Raw genomic sequence first — 25286 nt, 5'->3', positions numbered from 1 at the left:
GTTGAAAACTTGTCCATTGTGGGGGTCTGATAACTAGGATCCCCTGATTGATTCTTAAGGCCCCGTCACACTTAGCGACGCTGCAGCGATACAGACAACGATGCCGATCGCTGCAGCGTGGCTGTTTAGTTGCTGTTTGGTCGCTGGAGAGCTGTCACACAGACAGCTCTCCAGCGACCAATGATGCCGAGGTCCCCGGGTAACCAGGGTAAACATCGGGTTGCTAAGCGCAGAGCCGCGCTTAGTAACCCGATGTTTACCCTGGTTACCAGTGTAAAATGTAAAAAAACAAACAGTACATACTCACCTTCGCGTCCCCCGGCGTCCGCTTCCTGCACTGACTGAGCGCCGGCCCTAACAGCAGAGCGGTGACGTCACCGCTGTGCTGTGCTTTCACTTTACGGCCGGCAGTCAGTCAGTGCGGGAAGCAGACGGCAAGGGACCTGACAGACACCGGAATGTGAGTATGTAGTGTTTGGGTTTTTTTACATTTACGATGGTAACCAGGGTAAACATCGGGTTACTAAGCGCGGCCCTGCGCTTAGTAACCCGATGTTTACCCTGGTTACCAGTGAAGACATCGCTGAATCCGTGTCACACACACCGATTCAGCGATGTCAGCGGGACCTCAACGATCAAAAAAAGGTCCAGGCCATTCCGACACGACCAGCGATCTCACAGCAGGGGCCTGGTCGCTGCTACGTATCAAACATAGCGAGATCGCTACTGAGGTCGCTGTTGCATCACAAAACTTGTGACTCAGCAACGATCTCGCTAGCGACCTCGCTTAGTGTGACGGGGGCTTTAGAAGACTCTATCTCAGAATCAGTGGGGATCCTAAGGCTTGGACTCCTAGTATTCAGCAAGTTGCCACCCATTCTGTGTATAAATGATATCTTGCTAACATGATACAACCCATTTAACTTCTAATTTACTAATATTCAGCCAGTTTCACCCCTTAGATGAACACTATTTAACACTAACAGTATTTCTTATTTCTAATCTCAGAATATTTTCTGTACCTCTGCCTACTGTCTGACTATGTATTCAAACATAGCATTTTTAGAGACTTCAAACCTGTTTCATAATACTGGAAAAATGTCACAGTATCTTATTTTTAATTATTGCGCCCCTTATTCTATCTGCAATAATGGCATATCTATATATTTTTTACTTTATGTATCAATCTAATATGCAGTTTATACTCCTACGGTATGCAAAACAGCATAAAATGGGTAAACATCACCAAGATATTTAACAATTCAATATATAAAACTAAATTAAAAACCACATGGAATTTTCTGTTATAGAGTTTGGCAGTCATGTATCCAACGCAAATGATGAAACAGGCCCAAATTCGAGGGACTGGTAGGACCCCCCACACATCTTATTTTCTAGTACATATGCCATAAATGTCTGCCTTGAGAAAACACCTTTAAATAACAAACATAATATCCCAAATTTAATGGTGAGGTTTATATTTTGCAGCACATTATAACATGCTCACATTATAATCAGAGACTAAATCCTGCTGTCTGAGACATCTGCCCAGCATTATTGGAAGACTCTTTGTGTGCGGTAGCATTGTGTGCTGTTTGCAACCAGATATGAGGGAGTTAATCTGTACATGACAGAAGTCGGTTCTTGGCAATGATATGACAAGTGCAGATCCCATGCGCAGATTGTAATTACCAGCTGCAGAGATACTGATCATCAGCTGCACAGTTTGGGAAACAGTCTCTTCAGGGGCGCAAATAAATCTATCTTGGAAAATCATTGGTAATTGCTGTGAAAAGAAAATATATTTTTAAACGGTTGAAAATATGTAGAATAGGAAAGAAAAACGCCCTGTATATTTAATGGGTCAAGGCTGCCATTTCAAAGTTCCTGGTATTTAAGATGTATTATTGATCCCAATGTCCATTAAATACCCATAATTATAAAGATTTTTGCAAGACAATTCCACTTCTAGTTAGGAAGTGCTGAGCTTCTGCTATCACCCTGCATAAAATGATTTGACAAGCCCAAATTACAGTTTCCCACACTATGCTTTGCTACATCCGATATCACATTCTAATGAAGCCGAGAATACTCATGTACAGCATTTTTTTCCAAGTGTTAGGATAGGTATCTGACAGTGGCAAATGAATACGGTTGGATATGGCACCACTGGGTACTGATATACCAAGTAATATTAAGATTCCTAAATTCATTATTTTATACAGATGACATAATATAGGGGCTTAGATTCTGATTGGAGTTTTCAATATCTATGCAGGTAGACTAATGGTATTCTGAGCATTGTATTTTAATTATACTTTTGAGAATTGGAAAACTTTCTCGTGAAAATAACGAGTATTGAGGGTTGGAAATGAAAAATGTTTACGTGCAGGATTAGTCCAACAGAGGATGATGGAGTGTGCATCAGATTCATCAAAAGGGGTAACCCCTACATAATATCTTAAAAAATGCTACAATTCATATGATGTTGTTTCTGGCTGACAAATTTCCAAATACTTTGATAAATAAGTCCCACTAGGCACATGATACCCCACCTACATATTCAAACAATTTTGTTTGTGTTAGTAACAGTGGTGCACAGTGAACTTCATAAATATAATGTTTGTCAGATGCCATATTAGTGGCAAATGAGTAACTGCAAAGTCAGCAACAAATTTTATATCTTCTTCTGCACCTTTTGAGGCCATTTTTGTACGAGAGCTTGGGCCTGCGGAAGAATCATCTGTTACTTTCATGGTCCAGTCCAAGGCAGAATTCTAATTAAACAAAGCCCCAAATCTAGACATGAAGTCACTAGAGAATATAGAGGTATTACTGATGAGTGTAGCCGTAACGCTGGTGGGTGTTGACCTACTGCGCCACGGGCTGAGTTTACCCTGGAGAGGCATGACTAAGTGTCTACCAGGTCTTCACTGGAGCCTCTAATGGTGAGAATAGGCTGGACTGCCGGTAGATACCAGGTACCACTCCAAGGTAGACCCTGAGACTGCAGCAGCTGACCATAAAGTCAGAGGCGCGCGAATGAGGTATAGTAGGGCGAGACAACAGCGTAGTCAGATGGTCCGAGGTCGGGGTAGGCAGCAAAGGTTCACAGAGCAAAGCTGGAGTCAAGGATGGAGAAGTCAAATAGAGTGTCTAAACAGGCAGGGTCGACAACGGTAGACAAAATATGGAGACATGCTTAAAGCGAACCCATCATCAGGACTTTGCTAAGTTAACAACAGGCATTGTCAGGTTGGTGCTGTTACACTGATAAAAATGATACCTGGGGTGAAGAAATCATCTTGTGGTTGTTGGTTAATCTGTGTTTGCAGTTTTGAGTTAATGAGTTAATGAGCAGCTTGTGCCCTGGGGCAGGCCTGTAGGTGGGTCTTTTTTGGTATTCTTGCCTCATCATTATTCTGAGCTTAAATGACAGCTCACTCCTATTAAAAATGTGGCAACCCAGGAGTCTGGTTGCCACAATGGCATTGTCTTCCTCACGAGGGGGTGATGTCATACCTGGAAGTAAGGAGAGATCCCTTTACCAGAAGGGGGCTCTAAACCCGGTTTAGACTCACTAAAGGGTCAACATTGACTAGTAGGATTGCTACTTCCAATAAGTTGCACTAGAGTTCAAATGGTCTTCCATGCTGAAGAGACAGTTTGCATGTTTAATTTCCCAGAGGAGGATGCAAGATGTTTAAGTCTCATTATACTGGCATGCCAGACCTGACTTGTCACTCTCCACAAGAAGAGACCTTACCCCTTAAAGCCAGAAAATTGAAGGGAGCGACATCATTTTAGTAATGTCTGTGCTTGATATTGCATCTTTTCCTTATTCAAGTGAGTAATAATGTCAAATTCTGACATTTGTATATCACGGTCCAAGTACTGTGATTTCCATACCAGCAATGAATCTATTGACCTGAACTCAACAGCCATATAGGTGTAATAGGGTGCAGGGTCGAGTATGTCACTACGGAACAGACAGACCAACTGTTGAGGGGAATTTATTAACAGGAGTAAGATTCTCCTCGCTGGAAGTAAACAGGGGGTTAATAGAGATAAAGCAAACAGTAAACAGTTAAGCGGAATCAAAATGGTTAACGAGTGTTCTTGAAACTTATCGGTCCAGGGAGGTCCTGACTGGAGGGTCCTTATTCCAACGTGGGTACAGTCACCAGCAGCGCTTGAGATCCTGAAGTCTCTCCTCTGTCTCCTGGCAACTGGAGACTCCGGGGTTAAGTCTTTGCAGTCTTTTCTCCCAGTGAAGCTGGAAGCAGGAAGTAACACAGCCACTCTGCAGTCTTTCTGCAGTAGTAATGCTACACACATCCTGAGCAGTTTACTTGTCACACTCAGGGGTCCTGGCTTGACACTGTGGTCACCGATGCTGCTCGCTCAGGTCACTGTCAGGGGATACGTCTTCTCTGATTACGGAGGCTTCCAAGTCCACACTCTCATATCCAGCCTTCACTATGGCTGGTATCTCAGCCTCAGTGCCCTCATGAGGAGCACTCTCTTTCGGGGAGCACGGCGCTGCAGCTTTCTCTCTTTCTGGTGCGCTGTCCCCTCTGTCCCGCGCGCTCTGCTCTCCAGCTCTTTTCTGACGACACCCCTCTCTCTTCCTCTCTGCCCCCAGCAGTCACATGGTCCCTTCTGTCCAGGGCATAAAGTCTTCCCCCCAACAACCCAGCTGTCTGACTAGGTGGTTCCAGGTAAGGAGCAGGGAAAGCAACCTCCTCACATTCTCCCTCTCTTGATGCTCGCCATTCCATGGGCGAGGACTCTTCGTGCTTCTCTTTGTTCTTTTGAGGGGAGTCAGATACCTGCAATTCTCGCATCTCCTTCTGCCTTTCTTCTTTCACATACTGCCAAACTAAATGGTCTAGGAGTTGTTCATCAGTCAGGTTGAGATATTCTTCCTCTACCTCATCGGCAGCCATAGAAGAAAATTCCTCAGACAAATTTTGTGTTGTCACATTAGATTTTCCAACAGCATCCACTGTCCTCTTCTTTTTGGCTTTGCCGCTAGCAGATGCTTGCATAGACGATTCATCCTTTTTCCTTGTCGTTATCGGAAACTTTAGGGACTTCTTCTGGCTCCTCAGTCTGGGGGCTTAGTACACGTAATTCTTCTCCATAGCTCCCCCCTCTCTTTAACAGGAGCATTCTTGTCGAAACTAGAATCAAATGGAATAAGACCATGCAGGCCGGACTCTTCGTCATCTGCCCCGGGCTCTGCGGGCATCACTTCCCAGGGCTTCTCAGCCACACACCCTGTCTCACATAGCATTTCCTCTTTCCGATCAGGATCTTGTGAGCTTACAGCCAGCACACTCTTCACCTCAGGGGGCGACATCAGTGGTTCCTCCTTCTAATCGACTAGGACCTTGAAAACGAGCGTCGCAGGAACACTTGGCACTTTTTCTCCTTCTCCTGGGCATCCAACATTGTGGTACTGTCTTGCTCTAGGTGGGGCTCTTCTCTTCCTGCCGTACCACTCTCTCCAGGGGTGACGTTCCCTCCAGTTAGCAGGACCCTCAGAGGGGTGAGCGGATCTCTGCCACCACTCTTCTCAGGTAGGGCAATTTCTGGACATGTGTCCCACCCTTCTGCACGACCAGCACTCACATATGCGTCTGTCTGGAGGGCGCTTCAGTCTGGATCGTCGACCTTGGCGGGAGACATCTCTCATCTGCGGTTGCTCTTCACTCCAGGATACAGAGTTACACTCTGGGGCCACCACTGAAGCTTTCTTCATGCTATGCATCTCTCTGCTATCTCTTTCTGGCTGCTTCTGCTCGTTATCTTGGGGTATGCCACTGGCCCCCAAAACGGCAGTCAGGGCTTTCCCCAGACTCTCAATCTCTTCCCAGATTCTTCTTATCTTCAACCGGGAATCCCGGGTCTATGTCATCTCCTCTTCATTCTGACTGGGTGCTCCACAATTGTAGCATGTTGGCAGTCTTCTTCGCCAAGCGGCACTAGTCTCAATTTGGGGGGCGGTCTCTCTTTCTCGCACCATAGGGCTGTACTCTGCAGCAGGGGTCTTCTTATATTCAGCCACTTCCTCACAGACCCGCTTAACTTCCTTCTTCAAGTCTTGTACCCATTGAGGGGCGGTTACCTCCCTGCTCCATAACTTCCCCACTGGCACTAACACCCCTTGCTCTTGCTCGCGCATGCGTGCCTCACTCCAGACCTCAGAGAAAGTCCTATCTGGCTTTACACGCATGCGCTCTCACAGGGCCTGTTTCATCAACACATCTCGCAAGACTGTCACCAGTTGGTCTCGCAGCACAACATCAATTGCCCCCACACCAATGCCATCCTTCCGTATGATGGCAGTATGAAGCTCCTGCAGGGCATTCATATATTGCGTCACGGTCTCCCCCTCTCTTTGTACCCGGCGAAACAGTCGCATGCACAGCTCCCCTACGTCAGTGGGGTCCCCATGCATCTTCTCAGGTATACGTAATACAGTACTTTGTACAGGGTATCTCTCGCCTGGGGGGTCTGAGCATAACAGAGTCCCGTGCATCCCCCTCTAGGGCCATCACAGCTATTTCCCCCTGCAGAGCCAGCATCATAGGATGCATCCGCATCATCCCTTGGATGCGCTCCATCCAACTCCACAACATGACATCGCTCCCCGAGAATTTTGGCAGGTTAACTAACATGGCTCCCAGGGAGATGCTAGACTTGGGGCCTCCCCCAACTGCTTCGTCTGCCCTTTCCGTGCTACCGTGTGACATCCTGCCAACAACGCCAAGTGTAATAGGGTGCAGGGTCACGTATGTCACCACGGAACAGACAGACCAACTGTTGAGGGGAATTTATTAACAGGAGTAAGATTCTCTTCCCTGTGAGTAAACAGGGGGTCAATAGAGATAAAGCAAACAGTAAACAGTTAAGCGGAATCGAAATGGTTAACGAGTGTTCTTGTAACTTATCAGTCCAGGGAGGTCCTGACTGGAGGGTCCTTATTCCAACGTGGGTACAGTCACCAGCAGCGCTTGAGATCCTGAAGTCTCTCCTCTGTCTCCTGGCAACTGGAGACTCCGGGGTTAAGTCTTTGCAGTCTTTTCTCCCAGTGAAGCTGGAATCAAGAAGTAACACAGTCACTCTGCTGCACAGTCTCTGTATATTAGCCTGGCAGTCTTTCTGCAGTAGTAATGCTACACACACACTGTGCAGTTTACTTGTCACACTCAGGGATCCTGGCTTGTCACTGCAGTCACCGGGGCTGCTCGCTCAGGTCACTGTCAGGGGATACGTCTTCTCTGATTACAGAGGCTTCCAAGTCCACACTCTCACATCCAGCCTTCACTACGGCTGGTATCTCAGCCTCAGTGCCCTCACGGGGAGCATTCTCTTTTGTGGAGCACGGCGCTGCAGCCTGCTCTCTCTCTGGTGCGCTGTCCCCTCTGTCCCGCGCGCTCTGCTCTCCCGCTCTTTTCTGACCACACCCCTCTCTCTTCCTCTCTGCCCCCAGCAGTCACATGGTCCCTTCTGTCCAGGGCAGAAAGTCTTCCCCCCAACAACCCAGCTGTCTGACTAGGTGGTTCCAGGTAAGGAGCAGGGAAAGCAACCTCCTTACATAGGTATATATTAGGCTGTTGATTTTTTGTCATGAGACCCGCACTCAGTTCTGAAATCGCAGGTCATATTTGGGACACGATGTATGGGCACTTGAATTTGTCCTAAGCTACAATACAGTTAGGCTCACATGGTTAGGTGATTTTATGAAGCTGCAGGTAAAGGGGGACTCATGGACCAGGTGCGTTGGCACAGCAGACTGGAATGCACGTGAAACAGCAAGAGCCTGACAACAGACTATATTGGATGGCAGAATAACAATCAAGGCAGGAAACACCGAAAGCCACAGATTTAGGAGGGCAGATTTTGAGGAAAACATCAAGTCTGAAGTAGTATATATATGTAAGTTGCAGGGTCCACAGCAGATGTTAACTTCATAGGAACAGACTCTAATAACAGTTCTTAATGCTACAGTAAACAATGAGTTAACCAGCAGATCTGAGAGTTTGTAGAAGTCACAGAAATTTTCAAAGATGATTTTGGCATAATAAATAATCTCCAAATATCAATTCATAATGCTTACTGCAAATGATTGGTTAACTATCAAGTACCAAGCGGAGGGTTAACCTGCAAGTGTAAGGTTTGTAGAAATCACAGGAGTTTGCAAAGATGGATGCAATAAAAGCTAGATGGTAGCAAACTCAGAAAAAATGAGTATCTGAATACTCTCCAGTATCAATTCTTAGACACAGGGTTGTGTCCAAGTGGGTGTTAAAAGACCTCTTAGGATATGAATGCCAGGCCACTTCTAAGACCTAACCTTGGCCAGCGGCCATAAGGGAAGGGATTAGAGCTAGGTCCTAAAGATGAGGATATCAAATACCAAACACAGCTGCAGGTAAAAGTATGGTAATAAGCTGTTGCATGTGTGCATTGCTGATTCTACTTTTAGGCCTGGGTCACACTAGCATAGAATACGGGCGAATGTTATGCGAGTGTTATGCGAGAAAACATCACATAGCACTGAAAACCGTGAGATTCTATGAGCTGTCCCAGGCCAAAAGTGTAAATGGAGAAGAGCAAAGGCCCTAGAACTGAACCTTGTGGGACTCCAACAGATAGGGGGCGAGGTGAGGAGGTGGTGTGTGAATGGGAGACGCTGAATGTTCAGTCAGTTAGGTATGACTAGATCCAGGATAGGGCCAAGTCTGTGATGCCAAGGGATGAGAGGGTCTGTAGTAATAGGGAATGGACCACTGTGTCAAAGGCAGAGGACAGGTCCAGGAGGAGGAGGATAGAGTAGTGTCGCTTGCTCTTGGCAGTTAATAGGTCATTGGTGACCTTAGTTAGGGCAGTTTCAGTGGAGTGGTGTGACCGGAAGCCTGATTGTAAGCAGTCGAAGAGGGAGCAGGAAGATAGATGGGAGGACAGTTCAAGATGGACATGTTGTTCCAGTAGTTTTGAGGCATAGGGGAGAAGTGATATAGGGCGATAGCTAGATACAGAGGATGGGTCAAGAGAGGGCTTTTTGAGGATAGGTGTGATTGAGGCATGTTTAAAGCTTGAGGGGGAAACCCAGTTGTTAGTGATAGGTTGAAGAGATGGGTTAGAGTTGGGATGAAGACTGTGGCGAGGTTTGGGATGAAGTGGGAAGGGAGCGGGTCAAGTGCACACGTGGTGAGATGCGATCTTGAGAGTAGAGTGGAGAGTCGATCTTCTGTAATGTTTAGTGTGACCCCAGCTTTAGAAAGGACCACAAACCAGCCATGGTACGTGGTATAAGTGCAGTCTGCAGCAGAGACCACATCCAGCCCCTGTTGCTATCTAGAGCCTGCAGTGCAAGTGGTTTATAAAGAACACAATTATGCACAAGCACTTTTCTGTTTCTTTGGAGGTATACTTTATGAGCTGATAGCATGCTGTTTAAATATTGTACTTAATAATCCATCTATATGCACGGAGCGTATAAGCTTCTTACCACCTTGCTATAGCTTCTCTACTGTAAAACACCTTTCTTTAAATACCTTACTTTTCTCTCTTCCACCCACAATAAATATAATAGGCACAAAATGTTTTTCTATGCAAAATAATTGTTTAAAGCAACCACTGTGTTAAAGTATAACCATATCAAGAGCGATAAACTTAAAGTATGACTCCATCTTTTTTTATTGCAGCGCTGAAGTGGTGCTACTAATGTAAATTCCCTGACCCTAGTCTTATACTCACCAGCCGCCATCTTTCATCATTGCCGTCCTGGTCAGTTTCCAGCAGTTTGTGACCTGTGGGATTGCACCAGTGTTTGCTGGGTGGGCTGGAGGTCACTTTTCAATGTAAATCTATGAGAGTCTCATTCTGGACTCGTTTTGGCTCTCATAGACTTGCATTGATAGCTTGGGACCGTTACCTCTGACTTACGGTCAGTCACAAGGTAGCGGTGCGGGATCGGAGCAGCGCCACAAAGAGCTGAAGACGGCGGCTGGTAAGTATGATATTAGATGCAGGGATCTTGCATTAGTAGCCCCACTCCAGCAGTGAAATAAAAAAAACACTGTGGTTTAAACAACAGCAAAGGGTTCCCCTGGACTTCACATTCATGACTATCTTCAAAAAAGGGTTGTCTATTAGATTTTTATTTTAACATATGTTTTTGGGACCGATTATATAGCAGTTACCAATATACAAGTATTAGCGTATGTGCACACACTGCGGATTACTCTGCGGATTTTTCCGGACTCATGTAGGTAAATCAGCAGGTAAACCGCACTGCGGATTTCCTGCGGAATTACCGCGGATTTATCGCAATTTTTTTTGCGGATTTTGAGCGGATTCCACTGCCATTTTACACCTGTGGATTCCTATTATGGAGCAGGTGTAAACCACTGCGGAATCCGCACAAAGAATTGACATGCTGCGGAATAAACAACGCTACGTTTCCGAGTGTTTTTTTCTGCAGCATGTGCACTGCGGATTTTGTTTTCCATAGGTTTACATGGTACTGTGAACTCAGGGAAAACTGCTGCGAATCTGCAGCAGCCAATCCGCTGCGGATCCGCAGCAAAATCCGCAATGTGTGCACATACCCTTACAGGTTCTTCTTTATAAAGCACCGCCCAATTGTTATTGCTGGTTTCCACACAGGCTGCACAGAGTTTCTGATCTACAAAGTGGTGTACCCTATTAGAGAGTTCTAAGTCACTAGAGAGGGACCCTGTGTCCAGGATTCTCTTCTTTTGGTCAAAAATGGAAAGCAATTACAAAGAGTGTCTATCCTGTCCAGTTTCTCATAAAGCAAAGTGATTTCAGTGAACTCCGCTTAAAAGGGTTGTCCAAGTAGTGGACAACCCCTTCTCGACCTGAATGTTTGCCCCCTTGAAAATAAAAACACTTGTACTCACCTACCACGCTAGTGCTGTTCCAGCGGTGTCAGCACTCACGTTCCCGGGGCTCACGTGCTGTCATGACATGTAAACCCTGCTCCCAGTCAGCGTTGGCGTCACTGTCCCCCGCCTTTGGACGTACTCATAACCAAGAGGAAGTGAGCTGCTTACATCCACAAGAGGTGAATATAAACTTTTTTATTTTCATGGGGACAAACATTCAGATTGAGAAGGGGTTGTCATAATAGTAGGCAATCCCTTTAATGTTTCATTTCCCCTGTTGTCGTGCGGTAAAGAAACGGAACACTTAATGCCAGTTTTCCCCAAGTATTGCTGGGGTTTCCAATAGAGTAAAACTATGTAAGCACCTTATTGTGAAGACGACTTTCAAATTCATAGGGATTGTTCAAAGTGGAAAATTCCTTTAATGAGACAAGCTGAGCCACCTGTGCCTTCAACAAAGGCAGAGATACCTGTGCCTATAACACAAAATGTACAGATGATCATCTGCTAAAAGGGCCACAAACATTCATTATGCCTCAAGGGAAGGTGTCACTAGGTTTTTGGTAACCCACCTGACAGCAGCATGCAGAGACTCTGATTCCAGAAATGTGTCACTTACTTTGCTGAGTGCTGCAATTTTGAATAAAACTATTTAATCTGCCACCGATCTACCAGGTCTCTGAATCCTGATCTTTGTATAATTCTGCCCAAGTATGGATTGACAGCTTTCTGTGTAAACTGAGTATGCGCAGGAAACTGCCAATCAGTGGTGGGGAGATCATGAATATATATATATATTTATTTATATCTAATACAGAGCTAGATAGCGAAAAAGTCGGTAATTCAATTGCCGGCTTTTGCTATCTCCTTATCAAACATGACAGGATACGAGACATGGTTTACATACAGTAAACCATTTCATATCCCTTATATTGTCTAAGGGTTTTTCTGTGTGTCCTGGAAATCCCGTGTCTCTGATTGGTCGAGGCCGCCTGGGCCTCGACCAATCAGCGACAGGCACAGTATCAACGTAGATGTCATAATGGTTGCCATGGCGATGATGATGTCATAAAGGTTGCCTCGACCAATCAGCGACGGGCACAGTCTGCCGCGAATTCTGGAATCATCATTGTCCATATACTACAGGGACATGCATATTCTAGAATACCCGATGCATTAGAATCGGACCACAATCTAGTCCCTTATATTTTTACATATTCCTCACTAATAATGTTAGAAGTGTCTGTATGCAAAATTTGGGAGCTGTAGGTGCTAAAATAAAGGGTTAAATCCCAGAAAAAAATGGCTTGAGCTCCCGCGCAATTTTTTTCCGCCAGAGTGGGAAAGCCAGTGACAGAGGGCAGATATTAATAGCCTAGAGAGGGACAATGGTTATTGGCCCCCCTGGCTAAAAACATCTGACCCCAGCCACCCCAGAAAAGGCACATCTGGAAGATGCGCCTATTCTGGCACTTAGCCTCTCTCTTCCCACTCCCCTGTAGCGGTGGGTTATGGGGTAATAAAGGGTTAATGTCACCTTGCTAATGTAAGGTGACATTAAGCCAGGTTAATAATGGAGAGATGTCAATAAGACACCTATCCATTATTAATGCAATATTAGGAAAGGGTTAAAAATACACACACATATTATGAATAAAGTATTTTAGTGAAATAAATACACATGGTTTTGACTCCATGGGGTTCTTTATTGTACTCTCAATCCAACTGATGACCCTCGATTTTCTGAAAAAAAGGGAAAATAAAAAAGCAATAATATCCCATACCTAACCGCCGTACAGTCATGTCCCACAATGTAAATCCATCTGAAGGGGTTAAATAATTTTACAACCAGGAGCCTGCTAATGCAGCCACCCCTGGCTGTAAAAACTTGGGAATGAATGGAATGCAGGGGAACGTAGCTTCATAGACTTGCGGTGATGCGCCCCCTGGTGGCATAAACTCATGTGAACTCTAGTGTGGGAATTTTTCTGAATATTTTCCCGCACTAGAGTTTATATGAGTTTATGCCACCAGGGGGTGCATCACCACAAGTCTACAAAGCTACATTCCCCTGCATTCCATTCATTCCCCAGTTTTTACAGCCAGGGGCGGCTGCATTAGCAGGCTCCGGGTTGTAAAATTATTTAACCCCTTCAGATGGATTTACATTGTGGGACATCACTGTACAGTGGACAGGTATGGGATATTGTTGCTTTTTTATTTTCCCTTTTTTTCAGATGACAAGGGTCATCAGTTGGATTGAGAGTACAATAAATATGTTAAAACCCCATGTGTAGTTATTTCATTAAAATACTTTATTCACAATGGGTGTGTGTTTTTTAACCCTTTATTACTATTGGATTAATAATGAATAGGTGTCTTACTGACACCTCTCCATTATTAACCTGGCTTAATGTCACCTTACAGGCAAGGTGACATTAACCCTTTATTACCCCATATCCCGCCACTACAGGGGAGTGGGAAGAGAGAGGCTAATTGCCAGAATAGGCAATCTTACAGATGTGCCTTTTCTGGGGTGGCTGGGGGCAAATTTTTTTATCCGGGAGGGGGCAATAACCATGGTCTACCAGGCTATTAATATCTGCCCTCAGTCACTGGCTTTCCCACTCTGAAGGAGAAAATTGCGCGGGAGCCCACACCATTTTTTCTGTGATTTAACCCTTTATTTTAACACTTAGAGCTACCAAATTTTGCACACAGATTCTTCTTGCATTATTAGTGAGGAATATGGAAAAAAATAAGGGATATGAAATGGTTTACTGTATGTAAACCATGTCTCATATCCTGTCGGGTTTGATAAGGAGATAGCAAAAGTCGGCAATTGAATTATCGGTTTTTCTGCTATCTAGCTCTGTATTAAATATAAATATATATATATAGGTGTCTCACTGACATATATATTTATACATATATATATATATATATATATATATATATATATATATATATAGACTGTATATATGTTTTCACGAATATTTGAGCCCATGGATCCATTCTATGTCCATTTTGCAAGCCGGCGAGAAAATCTCGCCGTACGGATGCCATACAGATGTCCCACGGAGGTTTACATGCGCAAAATACGCAGCCACACCTTGCCAACAGATGACATACGGATCACTGTTCAGGAAACATTTCTGCGTATTTGGTCTGTAAAAAACGGACAATATTTTTATACATTGTGTGTGACTCCAGCCTAAGACTCTGTGTTTTTTGCACAGTGAAAATATGCAGCATCAAAAAATCATCATGGGAACTTCGCTTTAGTCCTCATAAGCTATCAGCAGATTTAGAACCAACAAAAGCCCCTGGCAGCTGATTGGAAAAAACCTCTAGAAACAATGTGGTATAAACAATTGATGCAAGATAGGTGATGAAGCACGCAATGAAATAAAGACAGGAGACTTAAACAAGGACATTAGGAAGGTTTGTAATGTAAGCAATTATTTTCTACACTTCTCCTTGTATGAACTAGCCTCAGGGGACTCCATGATACTTTGGGATCTTAAGCGTATTCATAGTCTGGAATAATAGCCAGGCCTAGAATAGTGACACCAGGAACAAAGCCCACGCTCAATACAGATATATGGATGTCCCAAGCTTCTTTCCGCTCTCTAGACTTTAGGGCACAGCTGGCTCTGATTCTTCTTATCTCCGGCAGGCGGGATAATAAATCCTTGTAGGATGATTCCTCCTCTGACAGTACTTAAATTGGTTCTAATCTCAGCTGTGATCAGGAGCAGGCTGCATTAGTTAGCACTGTGGGTGTCATCCTAGAGACCTGACATGCTTGCTCCGTGTAGACCTCTTGGGCTTATGTCTCAAAGAATGACATCTATAGGAACAGGCATTTCTCAATACAGTGCCCATAGCCTCTAGGGCAAATAAATCATGGAGGAACATACTGGCAGCTCTACTGAATGTCCATTTTTTTTTAAATAGTGCCTATTCACGTAACATGACAACACTTTTAGGTCATCTATTGATGTTACCCTGAGGGCGATGCAAACCTCCTGATCGAGCTGTGGACTATGGCATAAAAGACACTTTGTCTAGTCATTGTCTCGTTAAGAAATTCAGTGCAGAGCTCTTTCATCCTCTTTGTCTCTCAGTATTAGTTCAATAGCATTTGCAGCTTTGATGTGGATGAATAAGAAAAATAAAGAAAAAATAAAGAAAAATGGAAATAAAATGTTGTCTACTAAAGGGCTTGTGTAGTATGAACATTAGGGTACATTCACACTGGCGTATATTCTCCGATGGGTGAGAATAGGGCCTGATTATGCTAATGTCAGAGTTTTGATCTGAGTGTCACTTTAGTGTGGTGCGGAGACAACGGAGAAGTTAATTTCTCCATCTTCTCCATTATGTCAGTCGGCATCTATCGGACTGCACTATGATGACATCCGAGTAAAGTCCAATGTTTTCACATGCAAACATAGACTTATATTGGTCCAGATGATCTAAATATATTTGAGTCTCTCGTAGCATGCTGCGATTGTATTCTAATGCCAAAGCTTGAGGTACTTACTAGCGGAGGTGTTCATCTACTTGTAATGGCGTCATGGGGTAATAGACATCTGCCTTCTATTCCAACCAATAAGAGGCGAATGTGCAGTAATAAGCCCCGCTAACTACAAGTAGGGGGCCAGCTCCACAAGGGAGTACTTCTGGGCGGCGGCAGCTGCCACCGACAACGGCTGATTATGGGGTGCCTGATGCCGGACCTCGGCCGATCACTCATTGATTATCTATCCTAAGAATAGGCCATCTATGTAAAAGTTGTGGACAACCGCTTTAATGATGGAATGAAAATCAGAATGTTATTATTATGGTTCTAAGCAGTACTGGATTTATATTTGTCGGTGTCACCAATTCTGAAAGACTGGCATTATTTTTTTAATGGGCATCATGGATGGGCACCATCCCTGCAGAGACAGTGGTGGCCACTTTTGTGATATCCGTCAATCAAAAGAAGTTTCAACTGATAACAAGAACAACTTTGACTTGAGTATATTTTAACATGCTTTCCTTTCTTATTCATATCCAGGTACTGGGGAAAGTGTAAAGCCTCTACATATCCATAGAAATCAACATGGCCTTATACAGTGCGGCTTGGCACAATCTGTGACCCTCCCTTGTCTTTTCTCTCTACATCCCAACCAATCCACGCAAGCAAACAATGTTGTCTCAGATTCACCACGCATTAAATGGAGTAAAATCCAGCCTGGACCTGGCAAAAAGGAGATACCTGTACTGGTCGCACGAGAGAATGTGGTAAAAATATCTCGAGGTTATGAAGGGAGAGTGTCGTTACCTGGATATGCTCGCAATAGAGACAACGCCACCTTGGTTCTGTCCAATGCTCGTGCCAGTGACTCCGGGCTATACCGTTGTGAAATTGTCCTGGGAATTGAAGATGAGCAGGACACTGTGCCTCTTGAAGTAAATGGTAGGCGATATTTGTTATATTCTGTGGCTAGTAATAATGAACATCCTGCACATATACACAATATCTGTACTGTAAATTCCAGGTTGCCATTAAAGGGAACCTGTCACCCCAAAAATCGAAGATGAGCTAAGCCCACCGGCATCAGGGGCTCATCTAGTGTGCAGGCGCCGGGAAAGGTCAGAGAGCCCCGGCGCCTGCGCACTGCAGTATTTTGCTCTGCCCTCAACAGGGCAGACAAAGTACGCCTGTGCCTGAGCCGCAGCAAGAAGAGAAGAAGAGGACGTCATCCTAGGAAGATAGGAGGCGCTGGACCAAACCGCGCAGGTGAGTATAATCTAACCTCTTTTTCTCATCTTTCAGGATACATCGGGGGCTTATCTACAGCATTACAGAATGCTGTAGATAAGCCCCTGATGCCTGTGGGCTTAGCTCATCTTCGATTTTTGGGGTGACAGGTTCCCTTTAAAGGGGCTTTCTGATTTTGGAAAATCTATGTTCCCCAGCAGTAGTTTTTAAAAAAAATCAAACTGTCATTTACTCACCCTCTCAAGGTCTACTACTGTTCCTTCTGTTATTGTCTGTGGAGCGCACCCTGGCCACCCGACACATACATACAATGTCCCCTTTTCAGCATACCTTCTATAACGCTTTCTATACCATCAGGGTCCCCTCTGGTCTGCTGTGGATTCACTCCTTCTGGTTCCACACAAAGAGAGACAGAGTCCAGTTTCAACTTGTAACAGACAACTTTACTTGAATTCTTTCGCAGCACGTCCAGTTCTGTTACAGCAATTTCACAGGGAACATCACAGTACACATCCTTGTCTATTCCTGTGCTTTTCCCTACTTCTTCTAGAATGCTCCCAGGTCATACCGTTTCCTCTGATACTGCAATGTTTCCTCTGTCCAGCTTCACTACCTTTAGGGGTTTCCCTGTTACCAGACATAAGGGCATCTGCCCATGTAGTAAGCTGCCACATCTTGGTGCTGCTCTGAATTCCACTATTGCTGTTTCCTTCAGTTCCCATGCCCTGGACAGCAGGGCTCCTAGCTTCAAACATTACAGAGCCCACTATGTTGCCGGGCTCTAAGGCCCTACTGGACTGTCTGGGCTCCCTGGGTCACTAAACTCCAATAAGTAAATACTCCTTTCTTACCACAGCTGGCCCTTCCTACATTAACTATTTACTATATTATGTGTGCTAAGGTGTCCCCATCTAGTGGACTACCTTTCCCTACCTGTACAATAAAAAGCATATACATTCAGCAGCATACAGGAACATGGCAATATATACAGAGTAAATCATACATAGCAATTCACATTTATACACTGCCTTAACTTGTTCAAAGGGGAGGGCTACAAGTCCGTCCTGGTACACCCCTTACATCTGCACCACTGACAGTGCTGCAGCCGCTAAGTGAGCTCAGCAGCTCTGAGCAGCTCACGCCATAGACTTGGGCAGTGTTGCTGAGTTCAGGTATAGGCGTTAGCACTATTGACATGATGTCAGCTCTGAAAACAAATTCAGTCGCTTGGAGCAGCAGTAGAGACTCAGGGCTGGACCTGAGAAGGGTGAATAGAGAACAGGTTTATTTACTTACACATATATATATATATATATATATATATATATATATATATATATATATATATATATATATCGTACAAATCAAAAGTTTGGACACATCTTCTCATTTAAGGATTTTTCTGTATTTTCATGACTATGAAAATTGTAAATTCACACTGAAGGCATCAAAACTATGAACTAACACATGTGAAATTATATACTTAACAAAAAAAGTGTGAAACAACTGAAAATATGTCTTATATTCTAGGTTCTTCAAAGTAGCCACCTTTTGCTTTGATGACTGCTTTGCACACTCTTGGCATTCTCTTGATGAGCTTCAAGAAGTAGTCACCAGAAATGGTTTTCACTTCACGGATGTGCCCTGTCAGGTTTAATAAAGTGGGATTTCTTGCCTTATAAATGGGGTTGGGACCATCAGTTGTGTTGAGCAGAAGTCTGGTTAATACACAGCTGATAGTCCTGAATAGACTGTTAGAATTTGTATTATGGCAAGAAAAAAGCAGCTAAGTAAAGAAAAACGAGTGACCATCATTACTTTAAGAAATGAAGGTCAGTCAGTCTGAAAAATTGGGAAAACTTTGAAAGTGTCCCCAAGTGCTGTTGCAAAAACCATCAAGCGCTACAAAGAAACTGGCTCACAAGAGGACCTCCCCAGGAAAGGAAGACCAAGAGTCACCTCTGATTCTGAGGATAAGTTTATCCGAGTCACCAGCCTCAGAAATCGCAGGTTAACAGCAGCTCAGATTAGAGACCAGGTCAATGCCACACAGAGTTCTAGCAGCAGACACAGCTCTACAACAACTGTTAAGAGGAGACTTTGTGCAGCAGGCCTTCATGGTAAAATAGCTGCTAGGAAACCACTGCTAAGGACAGGCAACAAGCAGAAGAGACTTGTTTGAGCTAAAGAACACAAGGAATGGACATTGGACCAGTGGAAATCTGTGCTTTGGTCTGATGAGTCCAAATATGAGATCTTTGGTTCCAACCACCGTGTTTTTGTGTGAAGCAGAAAAGGTGAATGGATGGACTCTACATGCCTGGTTCCCACCGTGAAGCATGGGGGAGGAGGTGTGATGGTGTGGGGGTGCTTTGCTGGTGACACTGTTGGGGATTTATTCAAAATTGAAGGCATACTGAACCAGCATGGCTACCACAGCATCTTGCAGCGGCATGCTATTCCATCCGGTTTGCGTTTAGTTGGACCATCATTTATTTTTCAACAGGACAATGACCCCAACACACACCTCCAGGCTGTGTAAGGGCTATTTGACCAAGAAGGAGAGTGATGGGGTGCTACGCCAGATGACCTGGCCTCCACAGTCACCAGACGTGAACCTAATCGAGATGGTTTGGGGTGAGCTGGACCGCAGAGTGAAGGCAAAAGGACCAACAAGTGCTAAGCATCTCTGGGAACTCCTTCAAGATTGTTGGAAGACTATTTTCGGTGACTACCTCTTGAAGCTCATCAAGAGAATGCCAAGAGTGTGCAAAGCAGTCATCAAAGCAAAAGGTGGCTACTTTGAAGAACCTAGAATATAAGACATATTTTCAGTTGTTTCACACTTTTTTGTTAAGTATATAATCCCACATGTGTTAATTCATAGTTTTGATGTCTTCAGAGTGAATTTACAATTTTCATAGTCATGTACAGAAAAATCTTTTAATGAGAAGGTGCGTCCAAACTTTTGATCTGTACTGTATATATATATATATATATATATATATATATATATATATATATATATATATATATATACAAACTGCAACCAGAAAAAGCCCTTTAATCCTTTAATTACTAGCTTTTCTAGCGACTGAAATTCCTCATTGTAGGCATGAGTTTATGTTAATGTTTAAAATCGCAATTTCTCTTGAGATCTATTGTTTCACTTCTGCTTACAATCTGATCCAAGTTGTATCTTTTGGGCCTTTGTTTCCCATTCAAGCATCATTTTTTATAGTGTTTCACTCCTATTGACTGTTCAAAGCACTTTGTCAGTCATGCTGTCACATATTGTGTCCTTTTGTATTTCACATGTGGTGGCGTAATAATTGTCCTATGCCCTTTCTACCTGTGCCAAATGTATTCTTCCACCCACTCAATTACATTTGCATTCGCAGCTCCTCTTTATCCTCCTCGCGCTCTTTTCTTTCGGATTTTGCTCTGATTCCCATCACTCATTCTTGCAATTACTTTACAGCCACATCCCCTTGATGTGAGCCATTGTTGCCATCAATCTGTCTCTCGTTCACCTCTATTCATTGTGGCATTTCGCTGTCTGTCTCCTTCATTCTTCATGTGAGTTCTGGTGTCTCTGTGCTGCCATTTTCTTATTTTCTTTCCTCCTTTTTTTATTTTCCTATTGCCATCTAATATAGCTTTCCTATTTACTTACAATCAGCCGTTTGGCTTCCCCCTCTTTCCAGCTTTCTTTCCTTGATATCATGAAACAGAGAAAATCCGATTTCTAGGCTGTTATCCTGAAAACTGCTAGAAGTGCACATTTCTGATTCCTGGCACCTCTACTCCATCTTTTTTCCGGTTTTTTTTTCGAGCAGCATCCTGTCTCCCATCTGTTCTCACCTTCTTGCAGCTTTATGGCCCCTTCATGGTGTTGGCCCTGTTCTTTGTGTTGTCACGCTCCTCTTCTCAATGTCTGCCGGTTTCACAGCTTGCTTGCACTGGTAATTAATAGCAATTATGTAAATCGCCAGGACAGCCCTGGACTGCTCTGTGCGCTGTTTGTTCTAGGCCTCATACACATTTATTTACAGCATTATTGTTTTATTATTCAGAACATTATATGGTGCTTGCTTCTTTAAATGTGTATTAATAGGGCACTTGGCTCCATTATTGTCATCTTTATAGAATAAATGGGTACGCATTAGGTTATGATATAGCTCAGGCTTTAGTGGGAAGCGACAATTCATGCTGCTTGATGGCCCCAGCAGCTGTAGATCTAGCGCAATAAACTTACATTCGAGTGGTTTCACAGGCGACAGAATTATCGTCTTGATGATACCTCTAATTTGTACTGTTGGTGAAGGATACTGTCCAGCTCCCCAAGCTTCCGTACTTTTATGCTTTGCGATATCCATTGTTAATGATCTGTCATTTTTTATACCACAGTAACAATATCAGTTTCAAAGTAGTCACTTTCTATAAATTGTCGACATTTTCTGAGACCTGAAACTTTTTGTATTTTTCCATCTACAAAACTGTATGAGAGCTAAGTTTTTTTGAATGCTGAGCTGTAGTTACTGTAGGTACTGTTTTGAGGTGCATATTGCATTATGATCAATTTGGATTAAATTTTTGGGGGAGGATGCGTTGACCAAAAAATGTCAATTCTGGCATTTCAATTTTTTTTCTCTTTGTGGAGTTTACCTTATTGGTTAAATATACTCTTCAACATTGAAAGTTCAACACCAAGAAGGAAAAGTAGAATTACAGAAATTGCAGGATCAATAGATATGCTAATGATATGCAAATTATGCGGAACGGTGGCTCAGTGGTTAACACTGCAGCCTTGCAGCGCTGGAGTCTTGGTTTCAAATCCCACCAAGGACAACATCTGCAAGGAGTTTGTATATTTTCCCCGTGTTTGCGTGGGTTTCCTCCTGGTACTCTGGTTTCCTCCCACACTCCAAAGACATACTGATAGGGAATTTAGATTGTGAGCCCCATTGGGGACAGTGATGATAATGTGTGCAAACTGTAAAGCGCTGCAGAATATGTTAGTGCAGCGCCCCCACGGTCGCAGGGCCGAGGGGTACCCGGTACCGGGTCTCTGAGTCACTGTTCTGGAGTTGTCACGGTGGCTAGACCCGGTCCGTGACCCTGCTGAGGGGCGTACAATGAAGGTGGAGGTATGGGATGTTGTTATGGTGCGGTGAAGTGCCGGTCGCGGTAAATAATGAGGACACCAGGTTGCAGTCTCTTTACCTCTTTACTGAAGGCTTCAGGATCCTCTATCCGGAATACGTTAACCGGGCCGCGCAAGCCTGGCCGGTCCGATGGCACATCCAGAGCTCCCTTTGCAGGTGGAAATCTGTGCCTACCTTCTAGCGCTTGTGTGTTGTGGTCCTCCCCTGATGTGCTTACGGGATAGTCCCCACAACTGTTGTGTCTGTTTCTCGTGTTCCCTCACAACTCGATTCTGATGTTCTTCCACGTCCCCCAGATCTTATGGTTAGGACGCACCCGTATGACGGGGAGGCTCGGAGCTCTTCCGGGACTCTAGCATCGCCCCACTCCTGTTGTTACCCCCCTGTGTCTTCCTAGGTCAATTGGGTGAGACAGCCCGCCTATAACTGACTGTCCTGCCGTAGGTTTGAAGTTTGGCCTGGAGCTCTATACTTCCTCGGAGTTCCGGCCACCGGTTACGCGCCTCAGTAGGATGTTGCCTTGTCTTACAGCACGACTCCTACTGGTATTCTCCTTGTTGCGTTGATCTCGTTTCTCACTCAGCATAATAAACCTCGCTTCTTGTCCTTTCTTGGGGTACCGCCGCTATATCGTGCAGGCGCGGTCCCGTAATGTTCTCTCTGGTTGCTAGGTCTCTGTCAGGATCCCACCCCTGACAGGGACCCCCCTGAATCTTCCCCTACAACACCCTCTGCCACAAGGTGTTGCCTGGTTCCAACCCAGTCAGCTTTCTGATCTAACTTCCTATCCAACCCCCAGTTTTACCAGACTGTGAGGAGTGGCCTAATGCATAGTGCCCTTAGCTCCCCCTGGAGGCCAGACTGTGAAATGTATTGGTGTCTGTGATACCTGGTCAGATGAACTCCTTCAGTGCCATCAGACGTACCATAGCCCCCCTTAGTGGCGGAGCAACAGTACTGCAACGACCAGGACTCTGGGGCGCTGCACTCCCCCCTGGTTAAATCCAGTACTCCTGGACTGGGAAGAAAACAATACATGTCAGCAAAAAGACATACAATTTTTGAAATGCAATAACAAGTAAACTTTAACAGAGCTTCCCTTTATGGGAGGTGAGGACACTTGAACGTTACAAACATGGCTAAATATTTAAGTAACATACTATAAATAACTTCTTTTACCCAACCGGGTATTCTACTAAGTGCAAATTTTTGAACAATAATTTAACTTTGCCTTTAAGGACGTACTCGCTGAATCCACTAAAGACCTTCTTATAAACATTATAAGGCTAATCAACTTTTCTGCATTCTCCTTCTTTACATCTGCAGGACCGCCTGTCCTATCCGCTCCAGGCCTACTGCCTCTCCTTTCTGTTACAGGACCGCCCCTTTCCGCCCGGGCCTACTGCCTTTCTACTACTATACACGGTATAGAACTTATCATCCATCTTTCAGTTCAGGATTACTGAGCCATCTCTGTATGGCTCCTAGGAGGACTCACTGACTAACCCCGTACGGGTTCACTTTCTGTCCTCATTCTTCTATCAACATCATTAAACATTTCTCACAATCAACTAGTTAGCTACATTTAACTTCTTCTTTCAAGACATTATTGCCATTTAACCATCTTAAGGCAACACTGTTCATAAGTGCAATATGTGAGCATCCCCTTTAAGAGGGGACCAAGTCTCTATGAGGTAGTGCAACTTCTCAAGCTGCAAGTCTGTTCGCAGTAAGGACTCCGGTGCTGGTTCCAAGACCAGTGTCTTCGCAAAGAGTCCTTTCCTTGTGTAAAACCAGTAGAGAGCACCTTTAAGAAGGTGCAAACTATGTACAAAAAGTTTGTAATCATGCATTGTTCACGATTCAGCAGTTCTTTCAATGATGAATAAACAGGAAACAAAAACAAAAAGCAGAAGAAGGGATCTCGGGTAAACAAAGGGATCCATTTAAGAGTTAACCCTAGACGGGTTTAAAGCAGCAAAAAGCAGGGAAACAAACAGTTAACTATTTACATATCCATGGCATCGAGGTTTACTCTCACTCTGGCGGCCGTAGCTCCGCATAGACCTCGTTCGGCAAGGTGATCGGCGAGATCGGGGCCTTTAAGAAGTGCTCCATACCCGTGGCCCGATCCCAGGGTGTAAGGCGCCGGAGTCCATAGGTCCCAGGGAGAGGGGGTGCCGCGACGTGGCCTATCAGCAGGTCCTCTGCTGGCGGGGCAGGGTCGTTCTTCATACCTGCTTCAGATGCGGTCCCTCTGGTGCCGATCTGCTCTGTCTCCGCTGGGATCCGGAGCGCTGGTTGGAGGGCCTTGCGCTGCGGCGTTGTCATCTCCATTTGCAGCATCTCGCTTTCCAGCAGGGCCTTGCTTTCTGGCTTCGGAGCGCTGGAACTTCTTTCCTGCTCCGGACCAGACGAGGCTGCCGACAGACGTCTGGTGAGGCTCCCGATGAAGGTCTTCTTCCACCCGGCCTCAGTGCTCAGCTGCGTCCACCAGAGTTGGTCGCTGAGCTCATTCACTCCGGCCGGCAGGAAGTCAGTATCAGCGGTGGAGGCCTGGTCACGGTGTCCCTCCGGGTAGCTGGGGGAGTCCTCTGCTCCGACCCCACGCTCTGGTTCCGGGCAGCTCGCCATGGCGTCCTCCACGTGGTTCGCTTCTTCTTCCTCGTCCTTTTCCCGCTCTCTCCTTCGTGGGCGGTTTCGCTTTCGTTGTCTCCGCCCCCCATTGAGGATCAGTAGGCGGATCTCGGCTGCTGACGGACACGTCCTCAAGGGGCAGAAATATTTAGACTGGGCGGCCATTGTCTTTCGCGCTCTCCAGCTTGTCTACGCCCACTCCACGCCCTTCTTCTTCTCCTGCGCTCTCCTTAGCGCTGTAATGGCGGCGGTTTTGGCGGGAACTTCTGGCGGCAAGTGGCAATACACAGTCTTTGCAATAAGTCACAGTCCAAGCACAATAAATCACAGTTCCAAGGCACACATGACCTGATTCTTCAGGCTTAAGTAGATCCTGTTTGTGGCGCCAAGTTTGCAGCGCCCCCACGGTCGCAGGGCCGAGGGGTACCCGGTACCGGGTCTCTGAGTCACTGTTCTGGAGTTGTCACGGTGGCTAGACCCGGTCCGTGACCCTGCTGAGGGGCGTACAAAGAAGGTGGAGGTATGGGATGTCGTTATGGTGCGGTGAAGTGCCGGTCGCGGTAAATAATGAGGACACCAGGTTGCAGTCTCTTTACCTCTTTACTGAAGGCTTCAGGATCCTCAATCCGGAATACGGTTATCCGGGCCGCGCTAGCCTGGCCGGTCCGATGGCACATCCAGAGCTCCCTTTGTAGGTGGAAATCTGTGCCTACCTTCTAGCGCTTGTGTGTTGTGGTCCTCCCCTGCTGTGTTTACGGGATAGTCCCCACAACTGTTGTG

General features: G+C 45.1%; 1 protein-coding gene across 3 annotated transcripts in view; it reads left to right on the top strand.

The window, feature by feature from the left end:
• Positions 1–25286, top strand: part of NCAN (neurocan) — a 381019-nt gene that overhangs the window by 163257 nt on the left and 192476 nt on the right. For 2 of the 3 annotated variants that reach the window (XM_077252484.1, XM_077252470.1), the window contains exon 3: positions 15994–16395. The exons of the other annotated variant lie outside the window; for it this stretch is intronic. In XM_077252484.1, the coding sequence (XP_077108599.1) occupies positions 15994–16395 (402 nt within the window). The remainder of the gene's footprint in view (positions 1–15993; positions 16396–25286) is intronic. 3 annotated transcript variants of the gene reach the window in all.

The sequence above is a fragment of the Ranitomeya variabilis genome, chromosome 1 (genome assembly GCF_051348905.1).
Source record: "Ranitomeya variabilis isolate aRanVar5 chromosome 1, aRanVar5.hap1, whole genome shotgun sequence".
Lineage (NCBI taxonomy): Eukaryota > Metazoa > Chordata > Amphibia > Anura > Dendrobatidae > Ranitomeya > Ranitomeya variabilis.
Note: the sequence above shows the minus strand (reverse complement) of the source record. Positions and strands in the feature narration are given on the sequence as shown.